The following is a 23,478-nucleotide window of genomic DNA, read 5'->3' as shown; positions in this document are numbered from 1 at the left end:
AAAGAAGTGGTACATATGTACAACGGAATATTAGCCATAAAAAGAATGAAATCTTGCCATCTGCAACAACATGGATGGACATAGAGGGGATTATGCTAAGTGAAATAAGTCAGACAGAGAAAAACAAATACCATAGGGTTTCACTTAAATGTGGAATCTAAAGAACAAAACAAACAAACAAAACAGAAACAAACTCATAGATACAGAGAACATTTTGATAATAGCCAGAGGAGAGGGGGATTAGGGGATGGGTGAAAAGAAGGAAGGGATTAAGAAATACAAATTGGTAGTTACAAAATAGTTATGGGATGTAAAGTGTAGCATAGTCAATAATATTGTAATAACTATGTATGGTGTCAAATGGGTACTAGACTTATCGAGATGATCACTTCGTAAATTACATAAATGTCTAATCACTATGTTGTACCTGAAACTAATATGGTATGTCAACTGTAATTGAAAAATAAAAAAAAATTTAAAAAATAAAAAATAAATAGCTACTTATCAAAGTCAGAACTTCTCAAAGAAAATTGTTCAAATACAGAAAAGATTCTCATTAGGAAAATAAAGTATTTTAGATAAAATAAACTTATTCAAAAATAAAATAATAACAGGTATAAGAGGCCATACAGCAACATTAGACAAGACTACTTGTTTCACTATTGGGCATTTCTTTAAATTTAAGCAAAAGAATGTTTATGTTGACTTTATGCTTATGTTTCAACACAACTACATATATAAAGATAAGTTCATTTTCAGATTCTCCATAATAGTTAGCTATTTTAACTTACTAACAGATGGGGAAATGATATAAAGTTAACAACAAGGTGGATTTACAAGATTTTTCCCATGAGGAAGATCTAGAACATATTAGAGAATTTTTGGAGAGAATCCTACATATTCTTGTGGCTAAGAAATTTGAAACTCTCATACACACACACACCACACACACACACACACACACACACACACACACACACACAATTTCATTCATGGAACTTGTTTGGTGATTTATTTTTAAATTATTTACAGCAAAGAATCAAATATACAGACAAGTATAGTTCCAGAATAAGGAACACCCATATAAGCCACAATTCAAGTAAAGCAAATCTTACCATTTTGCCTTCTTTGCTTACACTTCTCTATTTGTGTACCCCTCCATCCATTTACATACTTCCTCAGAGGTAACCTTTATCATGATTCAGTGTTTAAAAGCATACTTGAAAAAAAATTAAAAAAAAAATAAAAAGAATAAAAGCATGCTTGAAGATTATAAAATTCTACTACACCTTATGGATCCATAAATAAGATATAATATTGTTCTACGTGATTCTTATATAAATGGTATTATAATGTGCATATACTTCTGCATCTTCCTCAACAGTGTTTGTGAGGGATTCATCCATAACTCACAACTTTAGTTCACTGACTTTTTAACTGTTGTATACTATTCCATTATGCAAATATACTATAGCTTACACTCTCATTTGGTTTAGCATAACAAAGAATGTTAGAATAAAACATTCTTATAAGGGCTTCTTTGTGCATTTATAGAAGAGTATTTCTGTAGAGCACATACAAGAGGAAGAATTTCTAAGTGTTTATGCTGACTTTATTAGATTTTGTAAAATAGCTTTCCTGAGTAATTGTATCAACTGATGTTCCTACCAGCAGTATAAGACTGTAGGGTCCTCACATCTTTGTCAACATACCATCTTTTCTCCTTTTTAATGTCTGCCTTTCTGATGAGTATGGATTAGTATAATTTGCATTAGTATAATCCTAGTGAGATTGAAGATCTTTTCATATGTTTATAGGCCACTCATATTTCCTACTCTGTAAATTGCTTGATCATATCCTTTACTGATTTTTCCATTAGGTTGCTTCTTCCTTCTTGTACAAATTCTTTTTTATGCTGAATACCAATCTTTGTTATATCCATTACAAACAGCTTCTCTAAATATGGGACTTGTCTTTTTGCTTTGTTTATAGAATCTTCTGAGACATGAAATTTTAAATTTTAATATAGTCACATCAATCTTTATGTGTGTATTCTGTTGTCTTTTCTAAAAAGTCTCTTTTTACTCAAGGAAGAATAGTACTCTACTACTTTTTTTAGTGACGGCTTTAAAGTTGTTTGTTTGTTTGTTTGTTTGTTTGTTTGTTTTTGCACTTAGGTTTTAGCTCAACTGGAATTGATTTTATACATGGTAGGATATCAAATTTCATTTTCCTCCTTTAAAAATAACCACTTGTCCCAGTTCAATTTAGAAGATTCTACCTTATCTACTGATTTGTGATATTTTCTGTCATATGTCAAGTTCCCTTATATGTGTGTTTATTTCTGGGTCATTTTGTTTCACTGGTCTATTTGCCTTTCCCTGTAACAATACTTTGGTCTTAATTATTATAGTTTGTAATAAGTCTATAAATCTAGTAAGGAAAATACCCTTTCCTTATTCTTCAAAACTCTTAGCTGTTTTTGGCCTTTTACTCTCTGATATAAAAATAATACCAAAAAAATACTTTTTCTTTCTTTGTTCCTCCATGATCATTATTCACTGACACTTTATCAATTTCTGTCATAATTGTTTATTATATCTGACACCTTCTTTCTGAATTTTTCTTCTTTTTGAAAAATATTTTTAATAGTTCTTTTAGTGAGCATCTACGAGTGGTAAAATCTTAACAACAAACATTTATTGAGTAGTTATTAACATGTCAGGCACTCCTGTAAATTCTTTATATATTAATCCTCAAAACAATCCTATTATTCATATGTTTAGTCCCTATAACAGCCTATTCACTCATTTACTCAATTAATAAATTTATTGAATGCCTACTGTGTATTAGGCACTGTTTAGACACTTGAGATATGTCAGTAAACAGAGCAGATAATAACCTATAAGAAAATAACTTATTATTCCCATTTATAGATAAGGAATCTGAGTCACAGAAAGTTAAATAACACATTTAGTCTTTATATATCTCCTCAGTCTTGAATGGAAATTTATCCAGGCTTAAAATTTTTAAATGACAGTTATCTTTTTTCATCATTTTGAAAGTATTACTCCATTACCTATCAGCCCCTATTATTTTGATTAAAAGTCTACTGTCAGTCTATCTTCCTCTATAAGTAATATGTCTTTTCTCTCTGATAGCTCTTGTCCCTTTATCTTTTATATTCTGCAATTTCGTCACAATACAGCTAAAGATTTACTTTCATTTATTCTGTTTGCTATACTGAGTGAATATTTGAAGACTTACATCTTTTTGTCATGAAAGATGATTCTTAACAATTCTCTCTTCAAATATTGCTTCTCCATCATTTCTTCCATTTTGTTTTTCTTTTGGAACTCCTATTAAATGAACATTGGAGTCTCTCAAATACCAGTGTCCACAGTATTTTTAAAAATATGTCCACAAATTATTCTATAGCCTTCCTCCCAGAGGTGGAACTTAATTCTTCTCCTTTTGAGTGTGGGCTGGACTTAGTGACTTACTTCTAACAAAGAGAAGATAGAAGTGATGGTATGCAAGGTTATTGTGATGGTTAATATTATGTATCAACCTAACTAGACCACAGGGTACCCAGATATTTGGTCTAATATTATTCTGGGTGTTTCTGTGAGGGTGTTTTTGGATGAGGTTAATATTTAAATCAGTAGACTGAGTAAAGCAGATTATTCTCTAATGTGGGTGGACCTTATCCAATCAATCAAAGACCTGAACACAACAAAATGCTGATTCTCCCCCAAGTAAGAGAGAATTCTTCCTGTCTAATGGCTTTTGAACTTGGACATGAACTTATTCCTGACTCTGAACTCAAACTGAAACATCAGTTCTTCCTAGGTCTCAAGTCTGCTGGCCTTTGGACTGGAACTATACCATTGGCTCTTCTAGGTCTCCAGCTTGCTGACTTACCACATAGGACTTGGGACTTAACGGCCTCCAGATCACATGAGCCAATTCCTTATAATAAAGCTACACACACACACACACACACACACACACACACACACACTCTCTCTCTCTCTCTCTCTCTCTCTCTCTCTCTCTCTCTCTCTCACTTTCCTTTCTCTCTCTCTCTGTCTCTGTCTCTGTCTACTTGATATGTAATAACCTTATATATATATATAACATATACCTATTCCCCACCCATCCCTCCCGTTTCTCAGGAGAACCCTAATACAGCTATAAAAGGGCTGTGGCTCCTCTTGGGTTCCTCCATCCCTCATAGCTCACTTGAGAAAAGCTAGCTGCCATGTCATGAGGATACTCAGGCAAGAGAGGCCTATGTAGAATGAAACAGAGGCCTCTGGCCAACAGCTAAAGAAGAATTTTGCCAACAGCCATGCGTGTGAGCTTGGAGCTAATCCTCCAGGTGCAGTCAAGTTCTGAGATGACTGTAGCCTCGACAACAACTTGACTGCAACCTTGTTAGAAACCCTGAGCCAAAACTACTCAGCCAAATTGCTCTCAGATTCCTGACGTACAGAAACTGTGTGAGATCGTGAATGGAGGTTTTCTTAAGCCACTAAGTTTTGGGGTGACTATTATACAACAACAGGTAAGTAATACAGTGATTGGCACAATATGTATTTATTAAATGAATAAATAGGGTTCCTATGAGGCTTAAGTGAGTTTATATTATAGATATATACAATAAACTACTTAACAGCAATGTCTGACATTCAAAGATTTTACAAATTTAAGTACATTCTTCATACTTCTAATTTAGCAATTCTCTTTGTGTCTAATTTAGAATTTATCAACTTATTTTTTATTACAATGACTATCATTCATTTCCTAGATTTCTAATCAGTTCTTTTTTACAACTACTGATTCTAGCTGTTTTAACCTATTTATGGTCCAAAATTTCTTGTTCTGTTTTAAAATATACTTTAATTTACTTCTTTGAACTCCAATTCCCTGCCCTCACTCTTTTTATTCTTCCCTGTCTAAGGTCTTACAGACTGCCCCCATCCAGAACTGGGACTTCTACTGAAAATGCAGTTGTCCTGCTCTGTGGAGCCAAGAGGAGGCCTGGCTCAGTTCTGACCTTGAAGCACAGCCAATGCCAGGTCGCTATATACTTTTTGTTATATCTGCCCAGGTCCAAATTCCCTTTCTCTAAGATTTACATCCAACCCCTGGGGTGGCTTGGATAGCCATCTAACATAGTCACCTAGCTCTGGACTGCCCCCATGCTGGGTCAATAAGATTCTCTTGATAGAGTTTGAGATGAATTCTCTGTTGAACTGGTTCTTCTAATTAAAAAGAAGAGTAAGACAAAAAATACTTATTGTATGTAAGAACACCACATTGACCTACTCGGACTATTCCTTAGAGAAGCCATATCTGTTGCTTATTGTCTCTTAAAGATTATAATTTTAAGGCACAAACAACTCATTGTTGAATTAAGATTCTATAATTATATATTTAAAAAACATCCTGTGTAAGAGTAGATGCATTCTGAAGGAATCTCTAGTCGTAAAGAGGAATTCAGAGCAAATATTTTACAATAACTTAAACAGTCTGTACATTAAACTGAGAATTAAAAATTCATTTAATATAGAGAGAACTATCATTTTTCATGCCCACCTTAAAAAAGAACTAACATAGAACGAAAGAAATTCATGTTGAATGACATCACACGTCTTTGCTAAATTAGAGATATGAGATCAAATGTTGAAACCAAGATATGAGGGGATGGAGGGGATGGCTAAAGAAAAAAAGCAAGGATGACCTTGGAAGAGATGCTGTGAGGGATGTCAAATAGAGATAAATCAAAGGGGTGAGAGGTAGCACTGACGTGAGCAAGCACAAGTTAATAGTTTCATGACTTTCTATGGCAAAGTTCATGATAAACCAGAGACTGTGGAAGTACCTGCGTTTAAAAAAACACATCCATAGATCAGTCTGCGATTTCTCCAAATCCATTTAGAGAAGAAACCTGTTTCCTTCTAGCAGCTTTAGAATATTCTTTCTCTATGCTGTTAGTATTCAGAATTAAAGTACTGCTATTGATGCTAAAGCAAAGAGAAACTAATTCTTCATTTCCAGATGTAAAAGGGCCAGATTTTGGAGAGACCCCACAGACTCAATGGTTTAGAGCAGGAGTTGGCAAACTATTGCCCATGGGCCAAATCCAGCCATTACTTGTTGTGTAAATACCACTTTATTGGAATACAGGCACACCCATTCACTTATTTATTGCGTATGTTTGCTTTCACACTCCAACCGCAGGGTTGAGTACTTGTGAGAGACCATATTGCCTACAGGGCCTATTTACTATTTGGCCTTTCACAGAAAAAGTTTGTCGACCCTACTTAGAGAACAATTCTACTATCATGAGTACTTGCAGCACTTCTACATGTCCAGAACATTCAAATGGATGGATTAAAACTACATTAAATATACTATGAAAAGGCATTTGGAAATAAAAAGTGAAAAATTTTATAAACCTCTTATTTAAGACTTAAGATATCTTTTAAGTCCCTAAGTCCACATCTTCTTCTGTGGTTTGTTCTCTAATTCATTCAATAGAAGCAGAGTAGCTCTATAAAATTGAAATACCATTTAAAGAGTTAGTAGCTTTTATAATGCAAGGCAGCAGATTCATTTTCAAATGAGTTTGTAATTTTTAAACAAAGGCCAACCTTATTTAAATGACTGTGGAAAGAAATTCACTAAGGAATGACTGATGATCATAATTTCTTCTACAGAATTATCAGAGTGTGCCCTAGGTGTATACTGGTGTCTGGTAGCAGGATATATGTTCATAAAGAAATAATCCTTTTGCATTCTACCTAAAAATCTACCTACTAACCCTATTCAGCAGCTTCAAAATCCAATGAATAACCATAAATTGTAGAGAAATATTATTAATGCCTCTACTTGTTACAAGGAAATTTATTAAGAAGCAAAAGGAGGCAGAAACTCAAATTTTCATTGATAGCCTTTTAAGAGATGCTATCCATAAACCATAACCTCCCTTTCTCCAGACTTCTAAGTACTAAGCAAAAATAGTTAATTACTGATGTTTCTTGGATTCACATATAACTTTCACATAGTCCAGATTTATGGCTTAGTAGTTTTATTTATACATACCATGTACATTTTATAATACAGTGAGACCATGTAAAATCAATGTATGCAGTACTATGTTAACTATTTTACATTAATAGAGGCTTATAATTGTTATGACTAGTTTATAGTATTTTTTGCTCAGTTAAAAATTGTTGCTTATCTTAAATAAAGCATGCAACCCTTAATTATAACACTCTTGATATAAGAGGGAAAAATTCCAAATCAGTATTCTCCACTCTAATATATGATTCCTGGGAAGCATATTAAAGGAACATATAACAAGTTTTATGTACTACATATGTATAGTAGCTAAAATATAGACTACTGGTATCACCTGATCACAAATGTACTTTCACTGATCATGATACATTTCAAACACAACAGAGCAATGTCTACAAGTAATAAGATGGGATTTTATAAAAGTATATTCACTACATGAAAATTAATGAATTTGCATAACACCACCAAGAAAATTCTAATAACATAATCACTCAATTATTGGAATTTAAAATACACATATATGTGTGAATCTAATTTTTTACCTCCGTGTTCCAATTTCAATAAGTCTGAGAAGAAAAATACAGAATAAACTTTGAAGTTTTTTGTGAGCTAAAGTACTTGAAACTAACTATACGTAAAAATAAACATCATCATTCCAGAATATTTAAATTCAATTACTTTATGTAAATTTGCTATGAAACATCTACTATAAATTTTTTTTTATACAATTTAGATATATCATACGGCATAGGATATGTACTGATACATGATCACAACTTGAAAATAATACTGTCATTTACAGGTTAAACTTTAAGATAAACATTGTGGTGGAAAAATTAGACTTCTGATTGTTCTCTAAAAAGAAAAGGTTTAAGACCTTAAATGACATAAATTAATAAAGCTCTTACACGTGCCTTTGAGGAAAAAAAGGAAAGTTCTTTAAACTTAGTTTAAAAACTTAGAAAGCTCTTTTAAACTGTAGATGGTTAAAGCTACACTAGACCACAGATTCAGAAATTTGGCTATAGTATGAGTTTTAGTATAAGGTTCAAATTATTTGTTAATTCCAAAAAATGCATGTGTATGATAGAGCAAAATCTAAGACTAAATCATACACATCTGCCTTGCTCTGTAGTTTCATTGCAGAACCTATTTTTACCATTGTAGTGGATCTCTTCCATAATAATCTTTGCTCACAAATAACTAAGCTGATCAATTTCCATCTCTGTCCATAATGGATGATGGCAGAGATATGCAGTCAAAAAGTAATGGCAGTTTGCACAGCAGCCGGACTTGACAGTAATCTTATTTAAATATAAAGAAAGAATGTTTCAATCAAAGGGTAAAGGTTGAACCGTGAAAGAAACATGTAAGACAGTGGTCCTCGACTTTTTTGGCACCAGGGACCAGTGCTCCTATGAGAATCTAATGCCTGATGATCTGAGGTGGAGCTAAGGCGGTGATGCTAGCATAGGGGAGTGGCTGCAAATACAGATGAAGCTTCACTTGCTCGCCAGCCACTCACCTCTTGCTGTGCAGCCTGGTTCCTAACAGGCCATGAACTGGTCTGAGGCCCAGGGGTTGGGGACCGTGATGTAAGAGGTATCTGAGGCATATGTTTGTTAACACTATTCATCTAAATGATGCCCAGCTAAGAGACTACACTGGTCCAAAGACTTTATCTCATTCCAAAAGCACTTCTTCCTTCCTGTTAAGATGAAGGTGTCAACCTGTTGTGGGCTGATGTCTTCAAGCATTTAAGTCACATAAGTCTCAGGGTTCTCATTCTAAATTCACCACATCTGTGTATCAGAAAGCAAATTCATGGCACTAAATCAAATAAGCCTTATAAGTATAATTTTGTTTCCCTTGTGACATACCAACAGTGAGAGAACGTGGTAATCAACTATCTCTAATAAATGGTGTCCTTTCCAGGTAGATTTCTTATACCTGGTTTACTGGTGACTGTCATGAATGTAGTTCTAATGAATCTGACCCCTAAGAACCTCTCCTTCTCTACACTGACAGGTTAGGCTTTTTGACCCTGACTGAACCATACACCATTTGCTCAGGTCACACACATCCAACCCTACCAAAAGCCTCATATTTCCACTGGAACTTCCGCAAGGATAGAAATAAGTATAGATCTATTGTTGCCTGGAGATACATATCGAAGACTTTTAAAAAGTTTATGAGTTTTAGTATATGATAATTAATGAGTTAAATATAGTTATTAAAATCTTAACTCTTGATTCTGTTTAAAAACAAAGTAATTAACATCCTTTCGTTTTATATGTTATCTAGCTGAATTAATCTGTTTACACTAGACTGCATTTTAGGTGACAGCTAATGACAGTCTGTGTTAGTCAATTTAGGTGACCAAAGTAGGTTCTTCTCATTTCAATTTCTCCTCTTGGTCTTTGTTAGTTATGAGCACTGGCTCTGTCAAGTGAAAGAGCTTCATTTGCTACACAGTATGATCTTATAGTCTGAGTTTGCTAGCTGCACTGGCTCTGTTAAAAGAAAGGCCATCCCTGCTTCTACTTATCAATATATAATAATGTGTGCTTTAAATCAAACAAGAATGCAGTTAAGAAGACTACCATATCTATGTATTAGAAAGCAAATTCATGGCACTGAATCAAATCATACTTTTTTTCAGAAGATGGTTTATGTATCTTTTGTAGGAAAGCCCAGGTAATTTTCATCAAGAGAAAGGGTAGTATGCATTTTTACTTATATATCCACTCTGCCAAATAACCTGGCACAGAAAAAAAGGAATTAGAAGGAGAGTGTTGATACCCAACATGAGTACAGATAAACTACTTTTGCTGTCTTCTAGTTCATGAAGATGAAGGTAGTGGGTTCCTTGAAACTGTCGACCCAGCCTAGCAGGCCAAGTAAACAGTTGCTGAGCCATACTTATGGATTACTGTCATATACTAGTCCCCGACAATACCTATAATCAGTTTTTTCACTTCTTCAGATTCTTTCAATTTATGCTCTATCATTCTTGAAGTGAGGCAATCAAAACTGGATGCAGGTGTTCCATTTATAACTTCAACTTTTAAAAAACACTCTTGGTTTTCTTGTCTGCTGCTAAGCAACAGAATGACATCCTTACTGAGCTACCTGTCATGCCGCATCTCGCCGCCACTCCCGATTATTATTTTTTTTCCAAACAAAGAAAAGGTAAACAGGCTCAAACTTCTAACAATAATCCAGATTGTTTTAGTAAATGCATAGGACTTCTCTTAAAGACACTTCTTTATGCAATATGTTAAAAAGTAATTCTTATGCCATCCTTTATAAGTTGTATTAGTTTGCTAGGGCTGCCATAACAAAGTACCGCGAGCTAAGGAGCTTAAAAAAAAATTATTTTTTTCCCACAATACTAGAAGCTAGAAGTCTGAGATTAAGGTGTCAACAGGGTTACTTTCCTCTAATCCTTGCTTCTTGGCTTGAAACTGGTCAGCTTCTTCTGGTGTCTTCATGGTGTCACTGTGTTATTGTGTGTGTGTGTGTGTGTGTGTGTGTGTGTGTGTGTGTGTCCCAATCTCTTCTTATAAAGACATCAGTCATATTGGATTAGGGCCCACCCTAATGACCTCATTTAACCTGACTTATCCCTTTAAAGACCCTATCTCAAAACAATGATCAACTGATGAGGCACTGAGGGTTAGAACTTCAACATATAAAACCTGAGGAGACATAATTCAGCCCATAACACAAGCATTTAAGAGTACATTACAGATTTATACTCCTTTAGGAGTAAAGGAGAATTATATCTTCTACTTATTTCCAAATGGTTCAGGAAAAAAATTATGCATATAGTAGGAGAATCTACTTTTTATGCAACTTTTTGCATAAAACATTTTTACTTAATCTAAAATTATTTCAAAATAAAAGGTTTTCCTTTTAAGTATTTAAAAGTCTATTTCATGAGTCAAGTTTTTATAGCTCACCTCTCATGAAAATGTAGCAACATATATGGCTAAATTAGTGCTTAAAATCAATGTTTATCAAATGTAGTAGGAATCTTGTGAACAGAGAAGAAAAGGACCAAAGGGACTGAAACAAAATCCAATCATTACATATCTAAATCTACTATAATTATTTCCTTGTCATGGATAGCAGAAACTAAGTACAACTAAAGTTTCTTTCCTGTCCTAAGTTCCTATCTTTTGCCTAATGTGTTATCTATGCAACCCTAAAAGATCCTCTACATTCAGTAAAAAGGAAATTATCCTATTTACCATCCCATTTCATTAGTTATTCCAAGATCACATAGTAAACAGGATCTAAATCTCAGTTCAAGGGGCATTTCTCCTAAAAAGGTTTCTCAACAAAGACCATTCTTCAACCAAGCACAAACTTGTGACATTGTTAGCATGCCTTGGGCCTCTTGTATACCAGCCTACTCTGTAACTCTTTAATGTGGCAATATATTGTTTTTTACTAGGCATATATTTACTGCTCTGTATCTACTGAAATTCTGTAAATGTATATTACTAACTCTGCAAATAGTTTAGTGATTTTTTTTGTTTGTTTTGGTTGATGTTATAAGAAGACATTTGTTATTTCTCTAATAAAGCAATTTTTTCATTTCAATTCTAAACACATCTAAAAAAAGAAAAAGATTTCATGAAATAAATTAACGAAACAAATTGAATTATATTTCACTCTCTTTTAGGACTAAAACTAATGAACAAATGCAGTTCAAATATTTTCTTACAAGTTTTTCAACTTGCAGATCCACCCATCCATCTGCTTAGTAGATGTGGTTATTCTGTAGAAAGACAAACTTATCTTATGCTTAGTAACTTATCTAATAATAAAAAAATAAATTGATAATAGCTATTGCCCATTTATTCAGCACAAGTTACTAAATATCTAATACACACACATACACATATATTTTTTTTCACTGTAGTGAATACCAGACACTGTTCTATACACTAATTGTAAAGAAGTAAACATTCAAAAAATTTGGTCTTCTCAATAGCCTATGTGATAGGGTAAGTTTTTTTTAATAAATAAACTTTTAACTTAGTATAACTGACATAAGCACATATATCTTTCAAGTAAGAAAACCAAGATAAGGCCTGAGTTTTATGACTTGGGTCTATGATACAGAGTAAATAACAAATATCTTCCCAGTTTTTAAATTATCAAATAATGTGGGATTCAGAAACTCAAACCTCACCTCTATACCATTTTAATCATAGCTAAAGTCTCAACAAGGTCCTTTTAAATGCTAGTCATGGTATTAGACAAAGCAGTAGAGCTGCAAAGAAAAATCTTATTGAGCTAGGCCACACCATAAAATGCTGGACTCAAAATTTGGTGACAGTGATACCTGAGACTAGTTTTAAGGTTGCTCTCATTTTAGTTTACTACCAAAGCAGCAATCAAGCAGTACAAAGGATATGCACTGGGATACAATCCCAGTTCCAGACAAGATTAGACATGAGGCTAAGTGTTACAATGTTATATTTCCTTACCAATTTGCAAATTAGAAAAGGAATGGTGGTAAAGAAAAAAAATCTCTATTTTAGACAAAGGCAGCCAAGCTATTAGAATAGAACCAATGCCACCAAACTGCTTATGAGAAGATAACAGAATGAGAAGATAACAGAAGTGAGTAAAGTATAGGTAGAGAGCATTGAATACAGAGTCAGGAAGCAGGAAAAGTGGCTCTGTGCCACTGGGAAACATTAATCTTTTGGGACCTTCATTTCATCATCTGCAAGGAGAGAGTAACACCTATCCTCACTGAACTAGTGCAAAGAATTAAATAATATGCAAAGTATCTAGGACAGCAAACAGAATATATATACTCAGTACATTTTCTCAAACTTTGGGATGAAAACCCAGGTCTCCGATATCCTCTAAAGTTTTATTCACTATACCCACAGACTTGTTTAAGTCATATAAAATGGCATAAATGTATTATGTTCATTAATGTAAATTACATATAGGCACATAAAATACATAAATCACAACAAAAACCTGACCTCTCTATAGTTAATATGCTGTAACAGTAAATATTTTGTTATTAATTTTCGCTCATTTTAGAATTTTGTAGAGTTTAGAAAAATGGGTAAAAGTGGCACTAGATAATTCGCATTCCTTAAAAAAAAAACAAACTCTCAGGAAGTTCAAATTGTATCTTCTTTTTCTTCTCATATATTTCCTTAGAGCAAACAGGCATTTGAAATCAATTGTTGTTCCTTCATTTTAAAATAGTTTATAACATCTGAATGTACTGCTAAAGATTATGTGGAAGGTATAGAGAGAAGCCAGTCCCCTAAATCTTGTCTTCTCATTCTCTTCTTGTCTCATCCACCGACATCATTGATTGAAGGACTGAAAGGGTATATGTATGGAAGACAGAAGGGGATGATATAATGCTTTCTTAAATGTCAAGAGAGGTGGTTACAGATTGATAGGAATATCAGCTGTGGCTTCTACTTGTTTTAAAAGACACTAGCTGATTGTGTTGCCTTCTCCCTTTACTTTTCGAAGTTACTCAGTACCCATGTAAGTCTGATGTAAATCCCAAGAATGAGAAGATAACAGAAGTTGAGTAAAGTATAGATAGAGAGTATTGAATACAGAGTTGGGAAGCAATAAAAGTAAACAATGCCTGGGTAAGTTTTGCTTAATTTTGAATTGTGCCATTTATATCACTAAAATGACATTATTTTTTATGCTATTGTAAGTCAACCATAGATCAATGAAAATCAGTTTTATAATTATTTCTACATACTCAATGTCAGAAAAATTATATAGGATACATTATAAATGAATTTTATGTTATTTTAGCATATGGGCTAATAAAAACAAACTTTAATAGGTAGTAACAGAGAGCACAACCCAAATTTCATTTAATGCATTCATACACTGATTTTACATCTGTATTTAAGAAAATGAGGGAAGCTGGAGCTAATGTTATCTAGACTTAGATACATAAGTTTAGATCTCCACTCTTGACATGAAATCTTCTCAATTCTTACAAATCACACTTTTAACCCTTTTTCCATTTAGAAAAAAAAGTGCAGCTCATGTAGGAATGCTACTTTTCCTAGGATTTGACATTTTCAGTGATCAAACTACTAAAAACAGAATGCTATAAATAGAATGATGTCACGTTTCCAAAGACTATCAATATACTAGAGCGGTGTGAAAATAATAATAAAAGGAAGATATTTTATGGCAAATTTTGGGAGTAAGGTTAGAACTGTAATCCGTGAGTTATCTCAGGGCAAATGGGAAAAAGGTTAAAAAAAATATAGTTATATTCTATCAGTTTCTTGAGACAAACTGATGAAAACATGTGGACTATTTAATGATTCCCTGATACTTAGATTAATATATAACATTTCAAAAATATCCCACAGGATATATTTTTACAAATCATCACAGATGCAGTATGCCTAACAAGTTAATATAAGTTCTTGCAATCAGTATTTGTCATTTCTTATTTTACCATTTTCTTCCTAAAGTTTCATTTAATAATTAACCATACTATAATTCTTCTTAAAGTTAAATTCAATCAGAACATTTTAAATAAGGCATTATGTTGTGGGAAGATCTCAGACTTTACAGTACAAAGGCCAACAAAATTGTAAATATACCAGTAAAAAGCAGGTATGACATATCAGGCCTACCCAAGAAAAGATAGCTGCCTATTTTATACCCACACAAATGGTGAGTCATTTCGCCATAAACCAATGAAAACATGGGCTAACGTTATCTTTAAACTGGCATTCAGAGACAACAGTCCCCTCATTTTGCAAGTAAAGAATCTAGGAATTTGAGAGATGATGTGACTTAACCTAGGTCACTAACCTTGTTGTTACTGGTAGGGCCAGAACTAGAATCAAAGTCTTCTTCCCATCATACCAAGTCACCAGTTAAACTCTAGCTAAACATTTTGCCCAAAATTGGGAACACTGCATTAAACAGAAGTTCTTATACTCACAAACTTTCAGGCTTCCATAGATTAGAAAAAAAGTTATGTCTAGAAAAAATTTAAAAAGCTATACGCCCACATGGTCTTATAGGTAAATTCTATTTAACAGATAATTCCCATTTATTCAAGTTATTCCAGATCAAAGAAAAAGATGGGAGTTTCCAAAATAATTTTCTATGCTGTCATAATCCTAGCCCCATACTTAATAAAATAGCATGAACAAGAAAACCACAGCTCAACCTCACTTAAGAAAGCAGATTAGTTCTGATCAAGATGGCGGAGTAGGTAAATGCTATGCTTGCCTCCTCTCACGACCACATCAAAATTACAACTAAACTATAGAAGCTAGCCATCATTGGGAGTTGCCTGAGTCCAGCTGAACAAAAGTCCTACAACTGAAGATATACAGAAGAGGCCACCTTGAGATAAGTAGGAGATGCGGAACAGGCTGGTCCCACACCTGTGTAAGGCGGTTGAGAATCAAGAGAGAGATCTCGGCTGTGGAAGTCACCCTGGAGAAGCGAGGGTTCCCAGTCCCACACCAGGCTCCCCAGCCCAGGGTTCCAGTGCTAGGAAGAGAACTCCCCACAACTTCTGGCTGTGAAAACCAGAGGATATTGTGCCTTGAGATGCCAAACCTCAAACCAAGGCCAGCTGATGCTAGTTCTGGGCTTGATGCTGCTCAGCAAGAGGTAGAGGGCACAGTGAGGCCAGATGCTACTTGTTTAAGTTTGGTGAACCTCTGAGAGATTTTAGGAAGTCTGTAGCATGAGCCAGGACAGGCCATTTTTATGGAAAAATCCACTGGAAGTGGCTTGGATGGGCCAGCAAGTTGGGTAGGGCAGCATCTCAGAAGATCACCAGGGCAGGGTAACCAGAGTTAGCCAGGTTGATGGAGACTCAGATACGGCAGCTGCCTGCATTTACACGTTGTGCAGGGGAGGGCTCAACAAAGAAACAGTGCCCTCTGCCAGCACTTTTGTCTGGGAGAAAGCTGCCCCTCCAGCCCTTGCCCTGAAGCCAGACAACTCAATTCCTCCTTGTATGTCCCTGGCGCCTTTCAAGCTGCTGCCCCAACACTGGAGCTCAAAGTGAGTGAGTCCATCACCAAGTACATGTGCCGGCCCTTTAAAAGAAATGTCTGTGACTCCAGAGGCCCTCTCTCTCACTCAGCCAAGCTAAGGATAGGTGGTAGCTATGTCAGGACTGTTTGGTGGCTCAAGCCAGGTGGCCGTGGGCATGGCGCAGGCTGTGGGTGAACTCGGTCTGCGACGGGGCTTCTCCCAGGAGGCTCCAGCCTGCATGCCTGGTGGCTGGCTTCCATCTGACCCAGAGCATCTGATCCATGATAGCCACATCCAAAAATGACACACCCAAAGGGCAGAATAGGCAGGCATCAGAGCCCTGCTAAAGTGAATCCTGCTCGGTAGGGTCAGCCCTTGCACAACAGCTCCTCCACTGTAGTCACTGGCAGTCCTCACAACCAATCAGCCTGAGAATCAATCCCTCCCACTGACATGCAAACAGCAACCAAGGCTCGATTTCAACAGGAGGGCACATACAACCCATATAGGGGATACAACTGGAACACCTGGTTCAGGTGACTAGGAAGACTGCATCACTGGGCCCCACAGTACACCTATTACATAAGACCACTTTCCTAAGCCCTACCTAATACACGGAAACAAACACAGGGAGGCAGACAAAATGAGGAGACAAAGAAACATGTCCCAAATGAAAGAACAGAACAAAGCTCCGGAAAAATAACTAAACAAAATGGCAACAAGCAATCTACCAGATGCGAAGTTCAAAACATTGCTTATAAGGATGCTCAATGAACTTAGAAGAAGAGTTAAAGAGCTCAGTGAAAACTTTAACAAAGAGAGAGGTAACATAAAAATGGAGATAGAAAACATAAAAAAGAACCAGTCAGAAATAAAGAATACAATAACTAAAGTGAAGAATATCTTAGGAAGACTAACAGTAGATTAGATGAAGCAGAGGATCAAATCAGAGACTTAGAAGATAAGATAGCAGAAAACACCCAATCAGAACAGCAACAAGAAAAAAAAGACTCCCCAAAAATGAAGATAGTTTAAGGGGCTTCTGAGACAACAAAAAGTGTTCAACATCCACATCGTAGGGGTCCCAGAAGAAGAGAGAAGAGCAAGGAATTGAATACATATTTCAAGAAATAATGACTGAGAACTTCTCTAACCTGGCAAAGGAAATAGACACACAAGCCCAGGAAGCACAAAGAGTTCCATTCAAGAGGAACCCAAAGAGGCCCACACCAAGACACATCATCATTAAATGTCAAAGGTTAAAGAGAAAGAGAGACTCTTAAGAGCAGCAAGAAAAAAGCAGTTAATTACCTACAAGGGTGGTCCCATAAGACTGTCAGCTAATTCTTAACAGAAACTTTGCAGGCTAGAAGGGACTGGTAGAAAGTATTTGAAGTGATGAAAAGCATGGACCTACAACAAATACTCAGCAAAGCTATCATTTAGAATCAAAGGACTGAAAAAGAGCTTCCCAGACAAGAAAAAGCTAAAAGAGTTCATCACCACCAAGCCAGTATTACAGGAAATGTTGGTGGGACTTCTTTAAGAGGAAAAAGAAAAAAGAAAGAAAAGATCAAAAATATAAATAATAAAATGGCAGTAACTTCATATCTATCAGCAATTAAGTGAAAATGGAGTAAATGCTTCAATCAAAAGATATAGGGTGGCTGAATGAATAAGAAAACAAGACCCTTACATATGCTACCTACAAAAGACTCACTTCAAATTGAAAGATACACACAAATTGACAATAAAGGGACAGAAAAAGATTCTTCATGAAAATGAAACAAACAAAAGCTGGGGTAGCAATATTTATATCAGACATAATATACTTTAAAACAAAGGCTATAACAAGAGACAAAGATGGACCCAGTAATCCCACTTCTAGGTATTTATCTGAAGAAACCCAAGACACTACTTCAAAGGGTTACGAGAATCCATAAGTTCACTACAGCATTATTCATGATAGCCAAGATACTGATGCTACATGGGTGTCTATCAATGGATGAATGGATAAAGAAGAGGTGGTACATATATATAATCGAATATTATTCAGCCATAAAAAAGAATGAAATCTTACCATCTGTAAAAAACATGGACTTAGAGGGTATTGTGCTAAGTGGAGTAAGTCAGACAGAGAAAGATAAATGCCATATGATTTCACTTAACATGTGTAATCTAAAGAACAAAATAAACATACAAAACAGAAAGAAACTCATAGATATAGAGAACATTTTGATGACTGCCAGATGGGAGGGGGTTTGAGAGGTGGGTGAAAAGAGGAAAGGGATTAAGAAGTACGAATTGGTAGATACAAAATAGTTACGGGGCTGTAAAGTATAGTATAAGAAATATAGTCGATAATATTGTAATAACCATGTATGGTGACAGATAGGTACTAGATTTATTAGGGTGATCACTTTGTAAATTACATAAATGTCTAATCACTATGCTGTACACCTGTAACTAATATAATATCATATGCCAACTAATTAAAAAATTTTTAATTATTTAAAAAAGAAAGCAAATATAAAAAGTATTTATAAGTGTAAACAAAGAATATTTATTATAAACCAGGCACTTTTGTAGACACTTTATATGTATTAAATGATTTGATCCTCATGACAACTTTTTAAGATGTATACTATCGTTATCTTCACTTTGTAGAAGGGAAAGCTGAAGTACAGGGGGTCAAGACACTTCTGTAAGGTAACACAATCAGAAGGTGATAAAACTAGAATCCAAACCCAAGCAATTTGACTACAAAATATTAAGAAATTAGCCTAGCTATGTATTAAACTAAAAACATGCAAGGATTACTCCAGGAACGCAAGGACCGTTCACTATAAGCCATTATAATAATAAATAAAAGAAGAAAAAACATTAGTGCATTAATGAAGGCTTAAAAAAGCTTAATATATATTTTTGATAAAATGTTCTCAAACAAGAATGACAAAACTACTTATTAGAAAGCAACATCAAACAACATATAAAACTAGTAAGCAGCACAAGGAGTTGTCTGTTTAGTTCACTATTGAAGTCTCAGTGCCTAGACCAGTGCCTGGCACATAATATGTACTCAAATATTTTTTGTATAAATATAAAAAATAAAACATCGAAGATATCCCACTGTATTAGAAATAACACTGGTATTCCAAATTATTTATGAAGTTCTACCTAATGTAGCAAAAGTTTAAATACTGGAAGAGAAAGAAAAAGTATATTTTTTCCAGATTATATAACTGTCATAAAATGGAAAAGACATAAAGTTACTAGAACAATTATAAGCATTTGATAAGGTAAGCAGATAAAGATAAATATACAAAAAATCAAATTTTCCTTTATACTATCAAAACCAATTAAAATTAAATAGAAAATAGTATCTGAGACTATGAAATACAAGAGATAAATTTAACTAAAAAGATATAAAACTTAAGAAAATTATAACATGTTCTTGTGTGTAAAACAAAACATATATGAACAGATGAAAAGACTTATTAAAGAATAAAATGAAATATAATAAATGCACTTATAAAATCCTTGCTGCAAGATACATCTTGAAAAATAAACTAGGATTTATTAAAAAAAAAAAAGTTAAAAAAAATTAGCAAGGAGACTTCTCCTACCACATAGCAAAACATGCTACAAAACTGCTATGATGATATTATTACAACTACTACTGCTATTAAAAACTAATATTGAGAGTTTACTATGTTCCAGGTACCCTCTAAGCACTTTACATGTAATTTACCTCTCACAAGAACCATATGAGATCTGTATTCTAATGTCTCCATTCAGGAAACTGAAATAGTGAGAGGTTGAATAGCCTGACCAAGGTAACATTCAAGAGAGGCAAGGGTTGGAAAGCAATTGGCATATCATTTTGGAAAAGTAATTTGACTATCTTATACATTCATTTTTTGAATGTATATTATTGAATGGCCAATCTTTACCAAGTCTAATCTAGATATTGAAAACATGGCAATGAAAAAAACAGACAAGGCCTCTACCGTCATGAAACTTATTTCCTGGTGTAAGGATACAGACAATAGCAAGAAAATAAATAATGTCAGAGTGATAAAGAAGCTAAAAGCTAAAAAAGAAAAAAAAAACTGGGTGATACGAAAGAAACAAACTAGAAGGGGGGCTACCTTTTATCAATGCCCAAGAAGCCATCTCTGAAAAAAAATTTACGTTGAACATCGAGCTGAAAAGAGGACAGCCACATAATAAGCTGAAGGAATATTCCAGACAGGCAGAAGAGAAAAAGCCATGAGCTGAGACCAGATCAGAAAGTTCAAGGAATAGAAAGAAGGCCAACATGGCTGGAGTAGAGGGAACAAATATAGGACAATAAGTGGGTGTTTACTACAGAGGCCCAGGCACTTACTCCTTGACCTGGCAATACCACCTACAAGACTCTATTCTACAGCAATAATAGCAGGTATATGTAAAATTCGGTGCAAAAAATGTTATTACTAGATAGTTGGTAAAAGAAAAATGACTGGGAAAACCTAAATGTTGATCATTTGAGGAAAGGTTGAATAGATTATGAATGACATACACTATACAATTAATGAAAAGAGTCAAGTGGTATATAATGACCTAGAAAGATATCCTAGAGATATTATGTGAAAAAGGCCAATAGATCAATGCATATTACATGATTTTATTCTTCTTTAATGAGACTCATAAGGCATTGTATCAGGAATTCTAACTCCTAAGTCTGATCCTGGATAAATTCTACTTTGTTTCCTCCTGCTCTAAGCAAATGTCCTCCTGCATTCTATCCTGCTACTCCTTTCTCTAATTCATTCCCTGCCAGCATTTCAGCTCACTTCAACCCATTGCTTATTTCTTTACCTATAAATATGAACAGCATTGCAAAAATTTTAAGAGTAAAGAGAACATTTTCTTATAATTATTAAAAGAAAACAATACAACAGACTAAATTATTTTGAAATGACTAAATCAGCTGTAATGATTTCGAAATAGATAGGTGGCATTATAAATTTAATCTATTTAAAAACCAGAAATTGTATTATTATGAGCAATTACAGGCAACTAAATATTCAGTTGGACATTACACTAGCAAATCTGTAAATGCTGAGTTAGTCTTACCTCTATTTTTGTTCGATAGAGAACAAGTCGTTTAAGGCCACATAATTTGGCAATGTGGTTGAAAGCTTGAGGTGGTAGTTTATCACAAGATGAGAGATTTAAGTCCTGTAGATTTGGACACAGCTCAGAAATAATCTCCAAGCAAGTTTCATTAAGGAAGTGGCTGCAAGATAATTCAAGGCGCACTAATTCAGATCCACAAACCTTCAGAAACCTGTAAAAATAAAAGTTCCTTGTGAATTTCATAAATCTAAGAGATATTTTTGCAAATACTTTAGAATTATATTAACTCTAAGCAAACACCTTCAGAAGAATGGATTTCTATTAGGGAAAATGTAAAACCTGTTTCACTTAAATCCTCATTTACTGCATATCGAAATAGGCATGGTTAGGCTAAAATAAATCAGCCTGAGAAGATAAAATGGATTCACGTCATATAAAATGTCAGCTAATGCTATGTAGAAAATTAAAAAAGCAGAGGGTGTATTTCTCCTATGTACATGTAATTCACATCTAAGTTAGTAAGAGCCAAAAAAAAAAAATTAACAAAACTCTAAACTCTTGGAAGATATTTTCCTCTAAACAGTATCCGTTCAATACTGTATAATTTATTTTGAATATGGCACACAAAGTGACAGCTTTTATTAAATGACCTCAAAAGAAATCAGATTAGCCTCCACTCAACTCAGAAAATTTCTAGGTTGGTTTCACTGTACTGTTGTGATATGTTCCTTGTACTGTTAATATTTAGCAGTTAGACTAATGCTGAAATTATAACAAGACATTCAATTGCAGCTTTATATAAGATATACAGAAATAATTCAACGTGAAGGACACAAAATTCCTTATCAGAGTAGGAATAACAATATTTATTTTAATTACATTACAGGTGAAGGAAAAACTGTCCTATCCATAATCATCACCTGAAAATAATCTAAAAGTAAATATAAGTCTAGGAGTATTTGAATCCATGAAACTATCAACTAAGCAAACCCTTAAACAGGACACCGATCATCCCTGTCTGAGTCTCTTGACATTTTCTTTCCTGTCTCAGTGTCATACCAGTAATATACTGTTAGTTTATTTATGCCACATATTTTTCCTAAATGATTTAATTAGCTTTTAAATACACACAAAATAAAATTGACAAAATCAATCACTTAAGTAAATAAAGGAAGTAACACTGGACTCCTAAGTCAAAAGCTGAATTTTTTTTTCCATGTTCCACTACTTCCTAGCCTGGGACCTTGGAAAAGCCACTTACCCAAGACTCAGCTGTAAAAGCAGACTAGAATTATGTAACAACACTTACCACACTGTCTGGTGGTTTTGAACATCAAACAATACGTGAAAGCAGTTTATAAAGGTCAAAGCGCCTCACAAACATTAAAATAAAAGTTAAATCTTGGCCAACTCACATTCAAACAATAAAAAAATTCAGTTGCTATAAATTTAAAATATTGCAAATAACTCTGTAGCCCACACATCTTATTTATACCTGAATATCCATTTAGTCTTAATTCAGTGCAATATATAGGTTTCCCTAAATTCACCCTTTTCTTTTAATAGGCAAATTCAATGACCTTTCTTTTCAGTCCTTGTAATACTTATTGTGGCATTTCATACAAATGCTCATCCCACTCCTTAAAATTCTCTGACACTCCTCAAGCTACTCTCTTTCCTGGATTTCCTCCCACTCCCTCTGACTACTGTTACCTTTGCTAGTTGTATTAACTAAATTGCAGTTTGCATCAAGCACATTCATTCATTCATTCAACAAATATTTATTGAGCTCCTACTATGACCTAGACATTACTCTAGGCACTTGGGACTTAGGAGTGGACAAAACAGTCTCTGCTCTCATGGAGTTTACTTACATTTTGGTTAAGACAGGTAGGCTATAAACAAATAAATGAGTAAAATACATAGTATAGTAGAGAGTAAAAAGTGCCAAAGAGAAAACTAAAAGCAAGGAAGAGCAACAGAAAATATCAAGGGTGGATAAGGTAGTCAGAGAAGCCTCATTGAGAAGGTGAGTGAAGAACCAAAGGAAGGGAGGGAGTGAGTAAATCAAATGTCTGGATAAAGCATGCCAAGCAAAGGGAAAAGCAAGCACAAAGGCTCAGGGACAGGATAACACTTAGAATGAAGTAATATAAGGAGGCTAATGCAGGAGGCATAAAGTGAGAGGGTGATGAGGAGCAGATCAGACAGGTAAGGGGC

The 23,478-nt window shown here is 34.5% G+C and overlaps 1 protein-coding gene across 3 annotated transcripts in view; it reads right to left on the bottom strand.

The window, feature by feature from the left end:
* The window catches only part of FBXL4 (F-box and leucine rich repeat protein 4), a 73,931-nt gene that overhangs the window by 17,360 nt on the left and 33,093 nt on the right, over positions 1–23,478 (bottom strand). For all 3 annotated transcript variants that reach the window (XM_039852919.1, XM_039852918.1, XM_039852917.1), the window contains exon 6: positions 21,256–21,469. In XM_039852919.1, coding sequence (XP_039708853.1) covers positions 21,256–21,469 — 214 coding nt within the window. The remainder of the gene's footprint in view (positions 1–21,255; positions 21,470–23,478) is intronic.

This window comes from Pteropus medius, unplaced genomic scaffold (assembly GCF_902729225.1).
Source record: "Pteropus medius unplaced genomic scaffold, Ma_sr-lr_union100, whole genome shotgun sequence".
NCBI classification, from domain to species: Eukaryota; Metazoa; Chordata; class Mammalia; order Chiroptera; family Pteropodidae; genus Pteropus; species Pteropus medius.
This window is presented reverse-complemented; position numbering and strand designations above follow the sequence as displayed.